This window comes from Macaca nemestrina, chromosome 10, assembly GCF_043159975.1.
Source record: "Macaca nemestrina isolate mMacNem1 chromosome 10, mMacNem.hap1, whole genome shotgun sequence".
NCBI classification, from domain to species: Eukaryota; Metazoa; Chordata; class Mammalia; order Primates; family Cercopithecidae; genus Macaca; species Macaca nemestrina.
This window is the reverse complement of record NC_092134.1, coordinates 28,294,394-28,311,532: the sequence shown is the minus strand read 5'-3', so window position 1 is coordinate 28,311,532 and position 17,139 is coordinate 28,294,394. Positions and strand designations below refer to the sequence as shown.

The window sequence follows — 17,139 nt, the reverse complement described above, 5'->3', positions numbered from 1 at the left end:
AAGTAAGAAAGTATTTAAACATAACATTTTGGGAAGTTTTTCTTTTAACCAAGCTATTTTGGGGTCTGTAGAGAAGAGTTACTTTATAGTCAGAATAACTATTCTTTCAGAATTTCTAAAGGGGAAAAAGAAAAACTCCCACATAGAAATAGATTCTCTCCCAGAGTCAGCATCTGTTCATTTTACCAGGGATAAATTAAATCTAAAGTAAATGTTTGAGAGTAGTAACCTACAAAAAGCATTTTAAACAGAAATGGAACAACAAAAAAAGACAGGAAAGTTAAAGGAAGATGAAAGCCCACCTGTACTATATCCAGTACCATGCCAGCTGAAACTGTTCCAAAACCCGCTAACAAAAAGGGCACAAGTATTTGCAATGCCATGATGCCACTGGATTCCTTTGGTAATTTTGGGGTCACTTCTACAATAGCATCTTCATCACCATCACTAGATACATCTTCATCTTGTAACATGGCAGTGGTTTCTGAAGTCTCCCTTCCATCACAGTAATTATAATTGGCATAGTCATCATACTTTTGGCTGCAGCTTGATGATGCGTGCCCATTATTGGCATGAAAAGACTGCTCTGAGAAACTGTGATACTCCATGTGTTGCTCAGATCTATTACTAAAAGTCTGTACTGCAGTTGATAATCCATCTTGCCAAATGCCGTTTGCTTTTTTGTGCCTGTCTTCTTGGTTTTTCTGGTAAATTACCGGAACCATACTCAAGAGTAAATTTAAAAACTTGTCAGATTGAATTGTGTTTAAACGTAAAGTCCAATCTACAAAACCTCCTCCATTACTTGGACCACCACTTGTTTTATCGGTAATAGATCTTCCTTTACTATTAGTCATATTGTCATCGCAAAAGACCCTGTACTCCTCAGATCTCAAGCTTCGTGAACCACAGCAGATGAATCAGAACCACACGAACACTGGTTTAAATTAAGTTGTTGACTTCATTGTGTAGAAAATATTTCCACTAATAAAAGATGTTCAGAAGTTCCACAGAAGGACTGGATCTGGAAAAACAAATAATTTTTAAAAATCAGATAAACAAGATAGTTTCAGCATCAAGATAGATACTTAAATTCTTACAAAGGTATTAAACACACACATTCTTAAACCAACCCTAAGGTACTGATACTATACTTTGTGGGCTTAAAACATAACTGCTTTGTGCCATACAACTTCTTTGTGTACAGAAATATAATACGAGCTATTTTTGTGCTCAGTCTTGGTTAAAAGTATTTCTTATCTTTGCATACTTTCTGTGATCAATATCCACATAAGGTCTTCAACTGCCTCTGAAATCCCACAGTGGACAAATGTTTTAAATAAAGTAATGGCTTTTATTACTATTGCAGGGACTCAGAATCAAATTGCTACACCCTTTGCATATGTTAGTACACTACAAAAGTAAGATATATGGCATTATACTTTAAACATTAAATAATAAACCATATTACTTTATTTACAATATAATATACATTTTATTATTAAGACATGAAGAGACAAGGATGATGTTTACTATAAAAACACTTGGTAGGTATCCTGAATACTATATAGGGCATTTATTTCACATATAAAATGAGGCTGGAGTCATATTTGTACCTCTGAGATATAAAAACTCATTATAATTGATTTGGGAATATAATCCTTCTTTCATTGAGGAATAAGAAAGCTAAAAAGAAATTACAAATATTCATTTAAACCTCCATTTGCAAGCCAGCCAGAAGAAAGCTTGTAATGCACTTATTTATGCCCTGCTCTGTCCATTAATGGTTCTCAGTTGCTCTGGCCCATAATCCCAGGGAAGGTCCCTGACTGGCTGGCCATTCAGTGACTAGAGTCTCTTTGAAGACTTTGAACTAAGAGACACGAACACATAACTGTGGCACATCAAAGAGTGATGGGCACTGAAGCTGCAAGGTCACCCACCACCTGACCAGGGAGACAGCCTGACAATTGCTGCCATAGCTGGCAAGGCTTTCCAAGCTATCAGGTGCGTCTCAGAAACACCTAGACCTGTCTTATACTTCTAAGAGCATCCAAGACCAAACAAATGGCACTGATTTGATAAGGGATGGGTGGCCCCAACACCTAACTGGACTGCATTTCTGCCAAGCTAGACTGAGAATTGTTGCTGCTACTATTGCTTTTAATGAAAACTACTATATTCCTTAGTATTTGTTTCCAATGTCTTAGAATATCCAGCTCCTCTCTGGATAGGAAGATCAATAGCAAGGAGTGGCAAAGGGAGAAAGAGAAGCGGCTATGTAGGACATAAGTGGGTGCTAGGGCCTGGCTCATCAATTCTATCACTCACTCACTTTCCTTTCCTCTCTGATTATGGAGAGGTCTGGGATCTGGGAATTCCTTCTGGGGAACATTCTTAAAATATAGATTCCAGGACACCAGACCTACTGACTCAGAATGTCTGTGTTTGAGGCCCATAAATTTTTTATTTTTAACTTCTCCATGTGATGATTATGGTGCAGACTTCCTGTGGACTTGAACTGAGACTCTGATGAGTAGATTAAGCACCAGTTCCCATTTTTGCCACTTATAGGCTGGCCAGTATACAGAGAAAGTTGGTGTTTAAAGAAAATCAGATTTGGCCGGGCGCAGTGGCTCACGCCTGTAATCCCGGCACTTTGGGAGGCGGAGGCGGGCGGATCACGAGGTCAGGAGATCAAGACCATCCTGGTTAACACGGTGAAACCCTGTCTCTACTAAAAATACAAAAAAATTAGCCGGGCGAGGTGGCGGGCACCTGTAGTCCCAGCTACTAGGGAGGCTGAGGCAGAAGAATGGCGTGAACGGGGGAGGCGGAGCTTGCAGTAAGCCAAGATGGTGCCACTACACTCCAGTCTGGGAGACAGAGCAAGACTCCATCTCGAAAAAAAGAAAAAAGAAAATCAGATTAATGAAACCAATTGCCAGAGTGAAGCAGAGATGAAACCCTGTAGTCCCAGAAAGAGAGAAAAGAGCAGAGAGCCTTCCAGGTAATGAAAGGCTGAGCTATACATCTGGAACTTAGGAGATCCCCTGCAGCCTTACATGAGTTAGATGGAGTGGGTGTCTGTTCCTTGAACTCATCTACCTTTTTAAAAAGTAGTGAGTATTTCACTGCCCCAGTAGATCTTTAATCAAATAAAAGGAAAAACAAACCCCAAAGGGATTGAGCTATAAGACAGTTCTATTCCACAGGAGGACCAGTGATAGGAAACTTCTTCCTCCTGATGCAGAATTTTCAGGATGATCAAAATGGAAATGCAGAGAAATGTAGGTAAACAAGAAAGAAAGATGACAGTGTCACCATTCAGCCATTCTAAAGTCCAGAAAGCTCAAAATCTGTGCTTTGAAAACCTGACCGACTATCAAAACTAGGTAGAAAAATGGAGAGGAGAGAAAGAAAACAAGGGGGAATTTCCCAAGACCAGTCATCTCAGAATTTCCCAAGATCAGTCATCTCTCAGAATATGTGCAAACATGGCTAAGCACGTAGTCAACACTGAGCGGGCCCGTGGGATCCAGATGCATAGACACATCCAGGTCATACTTTTGCTCCTAGTATTCTTACTTTAGTATAAGCTATTCAGAAGTTTAGATGGAGAGATGGATACTCAACCAAGGATACCATACACAGAGACCATCCAAATGTGTACAAAATTAAAAACAGAGTGCCTCCTGGAAAAAGGAAGCCCTGTAAGTGGAGCTCTGGTCTGGATTTTTGCCCACGCTCTGTCCCCTCAGCAAACTCCTTCATGCAGTGCAGAATCTGCATAACATTACACATCAGACTAGGTAGTTGGGTAAAATATGAAACTGTGCTTAAAGGACATAAAACACATATGGTGGACAGATATTTTTTGTTGTTTGCTCAGCATCTTTTCCCAATTCCTTTAGCTAATGTTATCTCCATTACCTATGGTAAATCCATTTCCCTATTCCATGAGATTCTAGTAGGTATATCAATCACAGTACCCTACCCTGCAGACCACAATAATGTCAAGTGGCTCAAAGAGGATCTGAGTCCCTTCCTGGAATTTATATATTTGCTGCTTACTATTTCCTGAGTGCCCACTAGATGCTGGGGCTACAGTAATGAAACAAATAGGCACAGTTACTGCTCTGATGGATTTTACCTTGCAGTTGGAAGGAAAAACAATAATTAGGTAAGCAATTAAATAAAGGAGATAATTTGTGATAAAGGCTATGGAGGAAACAGTTGATTAAACAAAAAATAAATGACTTACAGGGCTATTTCAGAGGGGAAGGCCTTTGCGGGAAGAAAGTTCTCATTTTCCTTTAGAATGACTTAATTCTGAAACTTTCTGTCACTATGTCTTCCTCCTCACAAAGCTCCCTCTACCACCACCACCATCACCACCACTTGGAAGAAAGCCACCTACATGAGAAGAGGACCTACAGAAAGAGGGAATCAGAGCTGAGGTAATGAGAGTCCTGACAACATAATTAGAATCTCTATACCATTTAGTTAAAACCCACTCCACTCCTGTTCTTCCCAAGTATAGGCCAATAAATCTCCTTCATTGCTTAAGCTACTCTGAGTCATGTTTCTGTCCTAACAGCTGGGTTTTTTTTCTGTTTTTAAATAACGCAGTTTGAAAGTGCCAGGAATGACCTTGATACAAGTATATGCCACAGACCACATATCACCATCGTGCATTGAGGAAAATGTGGGCTTTTAAAAATTTTATCCTTCTTTTTATCTGGTTAATGAATAATTATCAGTTATTTCAATGCTTGTTTATTGACAAGGTCTATTATCTCCTTAAGGATTCCTTAAACTTTCTTCCTTTAACTAAATAAATCACCTGTTATAAACTCTTCTTGCTGAATAACGAATTACAATCAAAATAGCTTTGCAAGTAATCCTAAGCAAAAAGAACAAATCTGGAGGCATCACATTACCTGTCTTCAAACTACACTATAAGGATATAGTAGGCAGGGTGCAGTGGCTCATGCCTGCAATCCCAGCATTTTGGGAGGCCGAGTCAGGAGAACTACTTGAGCCCAGAAGTTGGAGACCAGCTTGAGCAACAAGGCAAAACATTGTCTCTACAAAAAATACAAAAATTAGCTAGGCGTGATGGTGTGCACCTGTAGTCCCAGCTACATGGGAGGCTGAGGTGGGAGAAGCACTGGAGCCCTGGAGGTCAAGGCTGCAGTGAGCTGTAATTGCCTCATTGCTCTCCAGCCTGGGTGACACAGTAAGACTTTTGTCTCAAAAAGAAGAAAAAAAAAATATATAGTAACCAAAACAGCAAGATACTGGTATAAAAGTAGATAAATAGACAAAGGAAGAGAATAAAGAACCCAAAAATAAAGCCAAATACAACCAACTGATATTCAAGAAGCACACAAAAACATAAATTGGGAAAAGCACATTCTGTTCAATAAACAGTGCTGAGAAAATTAGACAGCCACATGTAGAAGAATGAAACTGGATCCCTCTCTCTCACCATATACAAAAATTAACTCCAAATGGATTAAAGACTTAAATCTAATACCTAAAGCCATAAAAATTGTAGAAGAAAACCTAAGAAAAAACTCTTCTGGGCATTCGTGTAGGCAAATAACTTATGGCCAAGACCCCTAAAAGCAAATGCAATAAAAATAAATAAGTAAATGAGACATAATTGAATGAAAAAGCTTTTGCAGAGCCAAAGAAACAATCACAAGAGTAAACATAACCTACAGAATGGGAGAAAACATTTGCAAATTATGCAGCCCACAAAGGACTAATATCCAGGATCTACAAGGAAGTCAAATCAGCAAGAAAAAAACAAACCATCCCATCAGAAAGTAGGTAAATGACATGAATAGACACTTCTCAGAAGAAGACATACAAATGGCCAACAAACATATTTAAAAAGTGCTCAAAATCACTAATCATCAGGGAAATGCAAATTAAAACCACAATGAAATGCCACCTAACCCCAGCCAAAACTGCCATTATTAAAGTGTCAATAAACAATAGATGTTATCACGGATGTGGTGAAAAGAGAATGTTTACATACTGCTGGTGGGAATGTAAATTTGTACAGCCTCTATGGAAAACAGCATGGAGAGTTCTTAAAGAACTAAAAGTGGATCTACCACCATTCAATTCAGCAATCCCACTACTGGGTATCTACCCAAAGGAAAAGAAGTCATCAAATCAAAAAGACACCTGCACACATATGTTTATCTGTTTATTACAGCACAACTCACAACTGCAAAGATACGGAACCAACCTAAGTGCCCATCAATGAATTAGTGGATAAAGAAAATAAACATAAATATAAATATATACATATACACACACACACACACACACACACACACACACACCATGAAATACTGCTCAGTCATAAAAAAAGAACAAAATAATGTCTTTTGCAGCAACTTGGATGGAGCTAGAGGCCATTATTCTAAGTGACATAACTCAGGAATGGAAAACCAACTACTGCATGTTCTTAGTTTTAAGTAGGAGCTGAGCTATGGGTATGCAAACGCATACAGAGGGGTATAATGGACACTGGAGACTCAAAAAGGGGGAGGGTGGGAGGAGGGTAAAGGACAAAAACTACCTGTTGGGTACAATGCACACTACTTGAGTGATGGGTGCGCTAAAATCCCAGACTTCACCACTATACAATTCATCCATGTAGCCCAAAACTACTTGTACTCGTAAAGCTACTAAAAAAAAAAAAAAAAAAAAAATTGTTTAAGTTTTATGGTCGATTTAAAATGGGCATTGTGCATATATACCACAAAATTAAAATCATTTGTTCTGTATTTGTTATCCATCAATCCATCAATGAATGGGAAAAAAAAGTAAATTTAAAAAAAAAGGAAATAAAATTGGGCAGTTTCCACTGGCTTTAATGTGCTTAAAGAGTGCCATTGAGATATTTATCTCTAGCTACTTTAATAAGTTATACTAATCTGATAGTAGCATAGTGGGGAAGAACCAGTGTCTTTAGAACTCCTAGTATTCTTACTTCAATATAAGCTATTCAGAAACTTACGTGGCTTAGGTTTAAATTCTGGACTCTCTTTGTAAACTATAAAGCAACAAATGCTTAGAAGAAAAGATCCACTACTTTATTCCTTAACAGCCAATATTTGTACAAGAGAGATGTTTAGAGAAAAAGAAAAAAGAGCATCTACAACCGGTACAGAAAGTAGAGTGGTTAAAATCGTGGCTTGGGATTCTATCTGCACTCCCATGTTCATTTCGGTATTGTTCACAATATCCAAGATATGGAAGCAGTCTAGGTGTTCATCAACAGATGAATCGATAAATACAATGTGGTTTATAAACTACAATGAAATACTATTCAGCTTTAAAAAGTAAGAAAATTCTGTAATTCTTGACAACATGGGTGAAACCAGAGGACATTATGCTAATTGAAATAAGCTAGGCACAGAAAGAAAAATATTGTACTTATGTGGAATCTGAAAAAGTTGATATCTTAAAAACAGAGAGTAGACAGGTGGTTACAATGGGTGGTGGGGAGGAGGAGGAATGGGGAAAGGAAAGTTGTTGATCAAAGGGTATAAAGTTTTAGTTCCTGGGAGAGACAGTTTTTGGTTTATTGTTTGTTTTGAGACGGAGTTTCATTCTTGCTGCCCAAGCTGGAGTGCAATGGTGCAATCTTGGCCCACTGCAACCTCCACCTCCCGGGTTCAAGCAATTCTCCTGCCTCAGCTTCCTGAGTAGCTGGGATTACAGGGGCACGCCACCACGCCCGGCTAATTTTTTGTATTTTTAGTAGAAATGGGGTTTCACCATGTTAGCCAGGATGGTCTCAAACCCCTGACGTCAGGTGATCCGCCCTCCTCAGCCTCCCAAAGAGCTGGAATTACAGGCATGAGTCGCCGTGCCTGGCCTGGAAGAGTAAGTTTTGGTGATCTATTGCACTGTATGTTGACCACAGTTAATAATATATTCTATGTTTCAAAATGCCAAAAAATATATATATATAGATTTTCAATATTCTCACCACACACACACAAAAAAATGATGTCAGTGAGGTGATGTATATGTTAGTTATCTTGATTGAATATTTTCTATAATGTATACATAGATCAAAATATCACATTACATATCATATAATTACTTATTAAAAATAAATAAAATTTAAGAATTATCTAAATTGCTCATGTACTGTCAATAAAAAGATGAAGCATGATTCAAAAATCTTAGATTCAGTTGGATGTAACAAATGTTGTTATTTACTGGTCTTGTTCCAAAGACTCTTTAGGTGCTACGGGCAGACAACACAAAGGCCACTCTGACCACGGTTATACACTGCATAACATTTTGGTCAAGGATGGACCACATATATGATGGCGGTCCCATAAAATTATAATGGAACTCAAAAATTCCTATTGCCAGCCTGGGCGTAGTAGCTCATGCCTGTAATTCCAGCATTTTAGGAGGCTGTGCTAGGCGGAGCCCTTGAGGCCAGGAGTTTGAGACCAGCCTGGCCAACATGGCGAAACCCTGTCTCTAGTAAAAATACAAAAATTATCTGGGCATGAAGGCACATGCCTGTAATCCCAGTTACTCGGGAGGTCGAACCATGAGAATTGGTTGAACTTAGGAGGCAGAGGTTGCAGTGAGCCAAGATCGTACCACTGCACTCCAGCCTAGGCAACAGAGCGAGACTCTGTCTCAAAAAAAAAAAAAAAATTCCTGTTGCCTAGTGACATCGAAGTTGTCAAAATGTATGTCATAGCATGAGGCATCAGCCACACGTTTGTGGTGATACTGGTATAAATAAACCTACTGTGCTGCCAGTCATATAAAAGTATAACGCAGACAGTTACGTATATATAGTACATAATATTTGCCAATGATAATAAATAATGGTTCTGTTACTGGTTTATGTATTTACTATACTATACCTTTTATATTATTTTAGCATGTATACCTGCTCCTTTGTGTGCTACTGGCCCAGAAAACCTTGCAGTGGGGCAAGATGGAAGGTGGAAGACAGTGATAGTGATGTTCTTGACCCTATGGAGGCCTATGCTAAGGTGTGTGTGTATTAGTCCATTTTCATGCTACTGACAAAGACATACCCAAGACTGGGCAATCTACAAAAGAAAGAGGTTTAGTTGGACTCACGTGGCTGGGGAGGCCTCACAATCATGGCAGAAGGCAAGGAGGAGGAAGTCACATCTTACATGGATGGTGGCAGGCAAAGAGAGAGCTTGTACAGGGCAATTCCCATTTTTGAAAAACCATCAGACTTCGTGAGACCCATTCACTCTCATCAGAATGGCGCAGGAAAGACCTGCCCCCATAATTCAGTCGCCTCCCACTGGGTCCCTCCCACAACACGTAGGAATTATGGGAGCGACAAGATGAGATTTGGCTGGGGACACAGAGCCAAACTGTATCAGTGTGTGTCTTAGATTTTAATTAAAAAGTTTTAAAAAGTAAAAGAAAAAAAACAAAAATTGAAAAAAGTATATAAAGAAACAAAGAAGGAAAATATTTTGTGCAGCTGTACAATGTGTGTGTGTTTTAAGCTAAATAGTATTACAAAAGAGTCAATATTTTTAATATTTAAGGTTTATAAAGTAGAAATGTTACAGGCTGGGTGCGGCGGCTCATGCCTGTAATCCCAACACTTTGGGAGGCCAGGGTGGGAGTTTTCCTTGAGCCCAGGAGTTCAAGATTACAGTGAGCTACGATTGTGCACTGCACCCCAGTGGATGACAGAGCAAGACCCTGCCTCTAAACAATTATTTAAATTAAAATTCAAACAATGAAAAATTAAAAGTTACAGTAAGCTAGAGTTAGTTTAATATTAACAAAGAAAAATATTTTTGTACATTTTATGTAGCCTAAGTGTGTTTATAAAGTCTACAGTAGTGCACAGTAATGTCCTGGCCCTTCACATTCACTCACCCCTCACTTACTGACTCACCCAGCGCAAATTCCAGTACTGAAAACTCCATTCATGGTAAGTGCCCTATACAGGTGTATCATTTTTTATTTTTTTCTACTGTTTTTACTATACGTTTTCTATTTTTAGATACACAAATACCATTGTGTAACAACAGGTTTGTACAGCATGTTACTGTACAGTAGCCTAGGAGCAATAGGCCATACCATACAGCCTTGGTGTGTGGTAGGCTCTACCATCTAGGTTTGTGTTAGCATACTCTATGATCACGCAGCAATGAAATGCATCTAACAACACGTTTCTCAGAATTTATTCCCATCGTTAAGCCCTTCATGAAGTGATGCATGACTGTATTTAGTGCCTTAGATTCTTGGTATCAAAGTGTGGTCTCGCGTCCAATGGCATGGCATCAACTGGGAGACTAAGAAATGCAGGACCTCAGTCAGCTCTCATCCCAACTCAACCTCCTGAATAGAAATCTGCACTTTAAATGGTATCCCAAAGGATTTGTGTTACTTTGAGAAGCACCTCCTGATACATTCAAAAAGGAATCTGATTTATACCTAATATACCAGACATTTGATATTATCAGGTTTTCAAGCGTGAACAAGGATGTAAGCAGTGGTAATGCATACAGCCCTACTTGTGCAAGTATAAACTGCCAAAACCACTTTGGAAAACAATTTGGCATTATCTACCGAAACTGAGAGGCATGTACCCCACAATCCAGCATTTTCATCCTTAAATCCCTGCCCTAAGGAAATATACACTGTACGCCAGAAGACACATGAAAGAATGTTCTTGGTAGCATTATTCATACTAGAAAAAAAAAGGAATTAATCTATGAGAAAGGATAAATTGTGGCATATCAATACAACGTAATATAAAAATAAGGTTATGATAAACACACATTTCAAGAGAGTGCTTACATTTGGTGAAGTGATACAAAAGCACCCAGGAGGTTCCAAAGGTATTGGTTATATTTTTTAAGTTTGGTGGTAGGTACCTAGTGCTTATTATTGTTTTTCAAATTGTGCATATACAAGACTGCTTCAATGTGATTGATACTGTGATGGATGTTATTATTACTCCCCATTATTGCTCCCCTCCTGCAGGAGGATTCTTGTCCCTACCTGTTGCCATGTTATTTGCAGGGACTATAGGAGAATTATACTTCCTCATCTGCAATAGCATCAGGTTTGGCCATGGGACTCCCTTTAGCCAACAGAATAAGAGCATCAGCAACACCTACAAACAGAAACAATTCAGCTATGTCTCTTTATCATGAGAATGGCATGTCCTAGGCAGTTGCTGCTTCTTCAGACTGGGTCCCAAGACAAAGACACATGGAGAGATACAGCGACCACAGCCACCCCACATCAATCCACAGGCTACACATAACAGGAGAAAGAAATAAAGCTTTGTCCCGGAAAGCCACTGAGAGTTTGGAATTGTTTGTTACCACAGCATAATCTAACAAAAGCTAACTTAAAAAGTGTATGTCTTAAAAAGTAATCTGACCCATAGATTCCTATTCATTTTAGTTTAGAAGAGTCTCTCTGACATACTGAGCACTTAAAGGTTCCAGTCTATGGTCAAGGAGTTTTAAAACACTGGCTTCCAAACATTTGAATCTCAAAAACTTAAATTTCCTCCGAAATTTTACAAAGTCATAAAACAGTCTTTTCCTAAAAAATGAGTATACATTTTAATGCCAAAATATAGAAAGGACAAAATCTCAGACTAAAGGGCAGTCCTTTTCATCGAACACATTTACATTTATGGAAAAGTTCATTTCATGTTCCCTGCGAGAGCTTTGTCATAGTTTACCACTGGTTTATACAGTCATGTCAGGGAATCATTGACTTAAAAGAAAATAAGATCAGACGCTCCTTATGAATTCAACTTTACTTACAAAAATAAAAAAGGTTCTTGCTCTGTCACTCAGGCTACAGTGCAGTGGTACAATCATAGCTCACTGAAGCCTCAAACTCCTGGGCTCAAGTGATCCTTGCACCTCGGCCTCCCAAGTAGCTAGGACTATAGGTGCAAGACACCACACCCAGCTAATTTTTAAATATCTTGTAGAGACAGGGTCTTGCTATGTTGCCCAGGCTGGTCTCAAACTCCTGGCCTCAAGTGATCACTTCCTCCTGCCTATACCTCCCAAAGTGCTGATATTACAGGCATGAGCCACCGTGCCCAGCCATAAAATTGCTTTTTTAAAAAAGTAAAGAAAATGAAGTATATTGTATGTGTGTGGATTTACCAAACCAGAATCTTGGAGAAACTCTGCCTGTTGCACTGAAAGAGGCATTCTATTCCATTGCAAAAGTTAAATAACAATGCTTAGGAAATCTAGCAGAGCTGAGAGTCAGGAGACACAGGTCATTCTTAATTACTAAGGAAGGTATTAAATTGGAGTTTAACGTTTTGTTTTCTTCCCACAACAATAAAAGAAGAAGTTCTGGCCGGGCGCGGTGGCTCAAGCCTGTAATCCCAGCACTTTGGGAGGCCGAGGCGGGCGGATCACAAGGTCAGGAGATCGAGACCACAGTGAAACCCCGTCTCTACTAAAAATACAAAAAATTAGCCGGGCGCGGTGGCGGGCGCCTGTAGTCCCAGCTACTCAGGAGGCTGAGGCAGGAGAATGGCGGGAACCCGGGAGGCGGAGCTTGCAGTGAGCCGAGATCACGCCACTGCACTCCAGCCTGGGCAACAGCGTGAGACTCCGTCTCAAAAAAAAAAAAAAAAAAAAAAAAACAAGAAGAAGTTCTAATGCAATCTATTACCAGTAATTATTTCATTTAGTTGAAAATCCCAACTTGTTGAGCAGGTATGTATATTTATATAAACATACTAAAATCCATGGTACTATCACACACACACACACTCACACACACATACAGACACACCCAGAAATTGACTCTTTATGGTCATTATATATTCTTACTTTTGCCACTCTGCAAGTGTTCTTTTCATTTTTTCTTTATACCTCCTCTCTATGTTTCTGTTTGCTATTTTTTTTTAAAGGCTCACCTCTAAAATGGAATGAAAGTATCTGAAAGTATCTCCCTTTTTTTTTTTTTTTTGCTAAAATACATAGTTAGCTCCTGGCCGGGCATGGTAGTTTGTTCATGCCTGTAATCCCAGCACTTTGGAGGGCCAAGGCAGGTGGATCACCTGAGGTCAGGAGTTCGAGACTAGCCTGGCCAATAGGGTGAAACCCCATCTCTACTAAAAATACAAAAAATTAGCTGGGCATGGTGGTAGACACCTGTAGTCCCAGCTACTTGGGAGGCTGAGGCAGGTGAATTGCTTGAACCCGGGAAGCAGAGGTTGCAGTGAGCCGAGATCATACCACTGCACTCCAGCCTGGACAACAAAGCAAGACTCCATCTAAAAAAAAGTAAAAATTAAAAAAAATTAAAAATAAGAAAAGTTAGCTCCTAAGAAAAATCTTGACTTTTTTGCTTAACCTAGAAACTTTCCACTGAAACTGAATTCAAGAACTCATATAGGTTTAATTTAGGAAACAGACAGTGATGTCAAACTTTCTTAACAAGTTGGGGAACATGGAAGAGAGGTGAAAGGACAATTAACTGTCATGTCAGTAACACTGAATTGCTGTAAACTGGATGGTCCTGAATTATCTGCACAAACACGAGCGCTTGAGACATCACAGACACAATTTAGCTACTGATACCCCAAAGCTAGCTGATTCCATAAAACAATTGCTCAGTTCTAGGGTTGCCCACTGATAGAAAAGAATAATGTCATAACATTTATCAATCCTAAAGTTTCTACATGCCTAAACATTTGTAAAGGATTTGTTTAAGCCTACAGAAGAAATAACAGATACATTGAATAAATCCTCTATATAATAAATCCTCAATACATCTAAAATAATTTTTGAAATAAAACCAGACCCAGAGCCACTGATTTTGTTCTCAGAATCACAACCCTCAACTCCAGCCTCCCAAAAAAAATTAATATAAATTTTTAAAGGAATTTTTATTTAGAAGAAGGATACATCAGAAGCAAGCCAATCAATCAACTCAAACACAATCCAGTTAAACCAACTCTTAACTGAGAAAATATTGACAGAATAAATATGCTACGTGTCCAAAGACCTAAGTAGATTGCATAAACAGAGTACAGTTCATTCTATCAGTTAGATTATATCTAGCTCCTATCAAACCAGGCGACTGAAAAGTGAAAAATATCAAATAGTTAATGCATGTGGGGCTTAAAACCTAGATGATGGGTTGATAGGTACAGCAAATCACCATGGCACACGTAAACCTATGTAACAAAACTGCACCTTCTGCACATGTCTCCCAGAACTTAAAGTAAAATTAAATTTTAAAAAGTGAAAAATAATTCAATCATTTAACTTGGAATTCTGATTACACTGAGAGCGATGAATAAACAGTTTTTATAATACAGGAACAAACAATTAACAAAAGTATTAGCACTGCTGTCTGAGACAAGTCAACCAGTAGATGGATGCAAACAAGGTGAATTAGAGAACTCTATTTTGAAGTTGAGAAAGTGCTTTTAAACAACAAAAAAAGAGAGGTATATTTATTTCCCCTACTCTATCTTAAACATTTCTTACATGTATCTTATTTTTTAAAAACTACCAAACACTTAATGACTCTCTCTTACAATTGACATGTGGCGGGGCACAGTGACTCACACCTGTAATCCTAGAACTTTGGGAGGCTTGAGCCAGGGAGTTTGAGACCAGCCTGAGCAACATGGCAGAAACCCAACTCTAAATAAATACAAAAATTAGCCAGGCATGGTGGCGCATGCCTGTATTCTCAGCTACTCTGGAGACTGAGGTGGGAGGATCACCTGAGCCTGAGAAGTCAAAGCTGTAGTAAGCCATGATCGTGTCACTGCACTCCAGCCTGGGCTACAGAGTGAGATCTTGTCTCAAAAAAAAAAAAAAAAAAAAAGGGCTACAGAGTCTCAAAACAAACAAAAAAAGACACAATTCATAAATTTCCTGCAAATGATTTCAGAGAACTTTACCTCCTCATCACTCAGCACCTCCTCTCCTATATAGTCACGGGAATGTTTATTTAGAAATTACAGCTACAGAAGGCCTTACTACTTAAAAATAGTATTTTTGCTTTTCTTCAATAAAAATTGAGCCAGCTTTTTTTACTTTAGCAGTGAGGAAACTTACAGCTACATCTGAGACTCAAATTTCATAACTGACTTACTCATCTAATGGTATACTCCTAGTTTTATTTTCTCTGGTACTCTGTAAGTTGTATTATTTATGTTTTATTCTTATGTACTCTATCTTGTTACACAGAGTCAGCTTATAAAAAATACCTACAAGAAATAGTGAGTTCCCTGGCACTTATAAATCTGAAATAGCTAAATTTAGAAACTAAATAACTGCAGTTCATTAGCATTTCAAATGAGTAGAAATTGTTATTCAGGATTCATATAAAAGTATGCTTTCATACTTTATCCTTAACACATTTTTATACTCTCACAGTTCAATTTTTAAAATGCAAAACCCACTCTGGGACCAAATTAAAATACACACTTGACTCTGTATAATTAAACTGAAAGTTAAAAGCTTCCAGAATTTTAAGGTGCAGAAAAGATGCCAATGGGTTAAAGTTTAAAAGGAAAAAAAAGCAAAAACCTTCTTTTTAAGAGGAGAGAAAGGCAGAAAGGGAGCCAATGTATCAATGTTTAGAAGAAAAACAAAATCATCTTTTTAAGAAAAGTAAATTATGTTAATCAATCTGGAATCCTCGCTGAGAAAGTTAAAGAAATTCGAAATTGAATACAATGTAGAACAGAGGAGCTTCAAAACACTGGACCCTGGGGCCTCCTCAGCCAATGGACGCCCTGGATTCTCCCCTTCTTAGGACCTCTAGCAGCTATAATATTGTTATTCCTCTTTGGATCCTGTATCTTTAACCTCCTTGTTAAGTTTGTCTCTTCCAGAATCTAAGCTGTAAAGCTACAAATTGTTCTTCAAATGGAGCCCCAGATGCAGTCCATGACTAAGATCTACCCAGGACCCCTGGACCAGCCTGCTAGCCCATGCTCCGATGTTAATGACATTGAAGGCACCCTTCCCAAGGAAATCTCAACAGCACAACCCCTATTACACCCCAATTCAGCAGGAAGCAGCTAGAGCAGTCGTCAGCCAACCTCCTCAACAGCACTTGAGTTTTCCAAGTTGAGAGGGGGAACTAAGAGACAGGACTAGCTGGATTTCCTAGGCCAACTAGGAATCCCTAAGCCTAGCTGGGGAGGTGACTGCATCCACCTTTAAAGACGGGGCTTGCAACTTAGCTCACACCCAAACAATCAGGTAGTAAAGAGAGCACACTAAAACGCTAATTAGGCAAAAACAGGAGGTAAAGAAATAGCCAATCATCTATCACCTGAGAGCACAGTGGGAGGGACAATGATCGGGATATAAACCCAGGCAGTCGAGCCAGCAACGGCTACCCTCTTTGGGTCCCCTCCCTTTGTATGGGAGCTCTGTTTTCACTCTATTAAATTTTGTAACTGCGGGAAAAAAAATGTAAAAGAAAACAATTACTTGCCATCTATAAGGTTATCATTTTTATTCTACAATCTTAGACCACGAATATCTCATAATTTTCACGGCTATCACATCTTAAATACTTACTTGGAGCACTCATCCACTAAGCCCTTCTCTTTCCCCTATCCCCAGAGAGAAGTAGCACTCTACCATGAACTGGTGGCACTGAAGCACATTACCTCCCATTAGATGATAAAGTGGGCAGCCTCCACACCGAGGTCTTCCTCAGGTGGTGGCCTAACATCACCTTCCCTCTCTGGGACACCTTCGTAATGGCACCACCCAGGGGATGAGGCCAATCTTCTACCTTCCCCAAACTGCACTTTCCATAAATCAGTTCAGGTGCACCAACTCATCACAAGAGACTAAATTGAGATTACGTAAATCACAGGTACACAGTATCATGTTACTCAATTATCTGGGCATCAAGTTGAAACAATGACCTAACTCTGAGTTCTTTACTCCTGCAATCAAGTTTCTCTTCTACCCTTTGGTCAGGGCTGAGCACTATTTCATTCAAATGGCAGTTTGTGGGTTTGTTTTCAAAAGAACTCTTTTCTGGAGGGTTCTAAGCCCAAAATGAAATTTACGCTAAAACTATTCTCAA

The 17,139-nt window shown here is 39.0% G+C and overlaps 1 protein-coding gene across 9 annotated transcripts in view; it reads right to left on the bottom strand.

Annotated features, from left to right (window-relative positions):
- The window catches only part of LOC105497712 (solute carrier family 41 member 2), a 143,741-nt gene that overhangs the window by 112,028 nt on the left and 14,574 nt on the right, over positions 1-17,139 (bottom strand). For 4 of the 9 annotated variants that reach the window (XM_011768999.3, XM_011769006.3, XM_071071205.1 and 1 more), the window contains exon 2: positions 303-1,024. In XM_011768999.3, the coding sequence (XP_011767301.1) occupies positions 303-857 (555 nt within the window). In that variant the 5' untranslated portion in view covers positions 858-1,024. The other 5 variants (XM_011769001.3, XM_011769002.3, XM_011769000.3 and 2 more) reach the window with 5 other exon arrangements.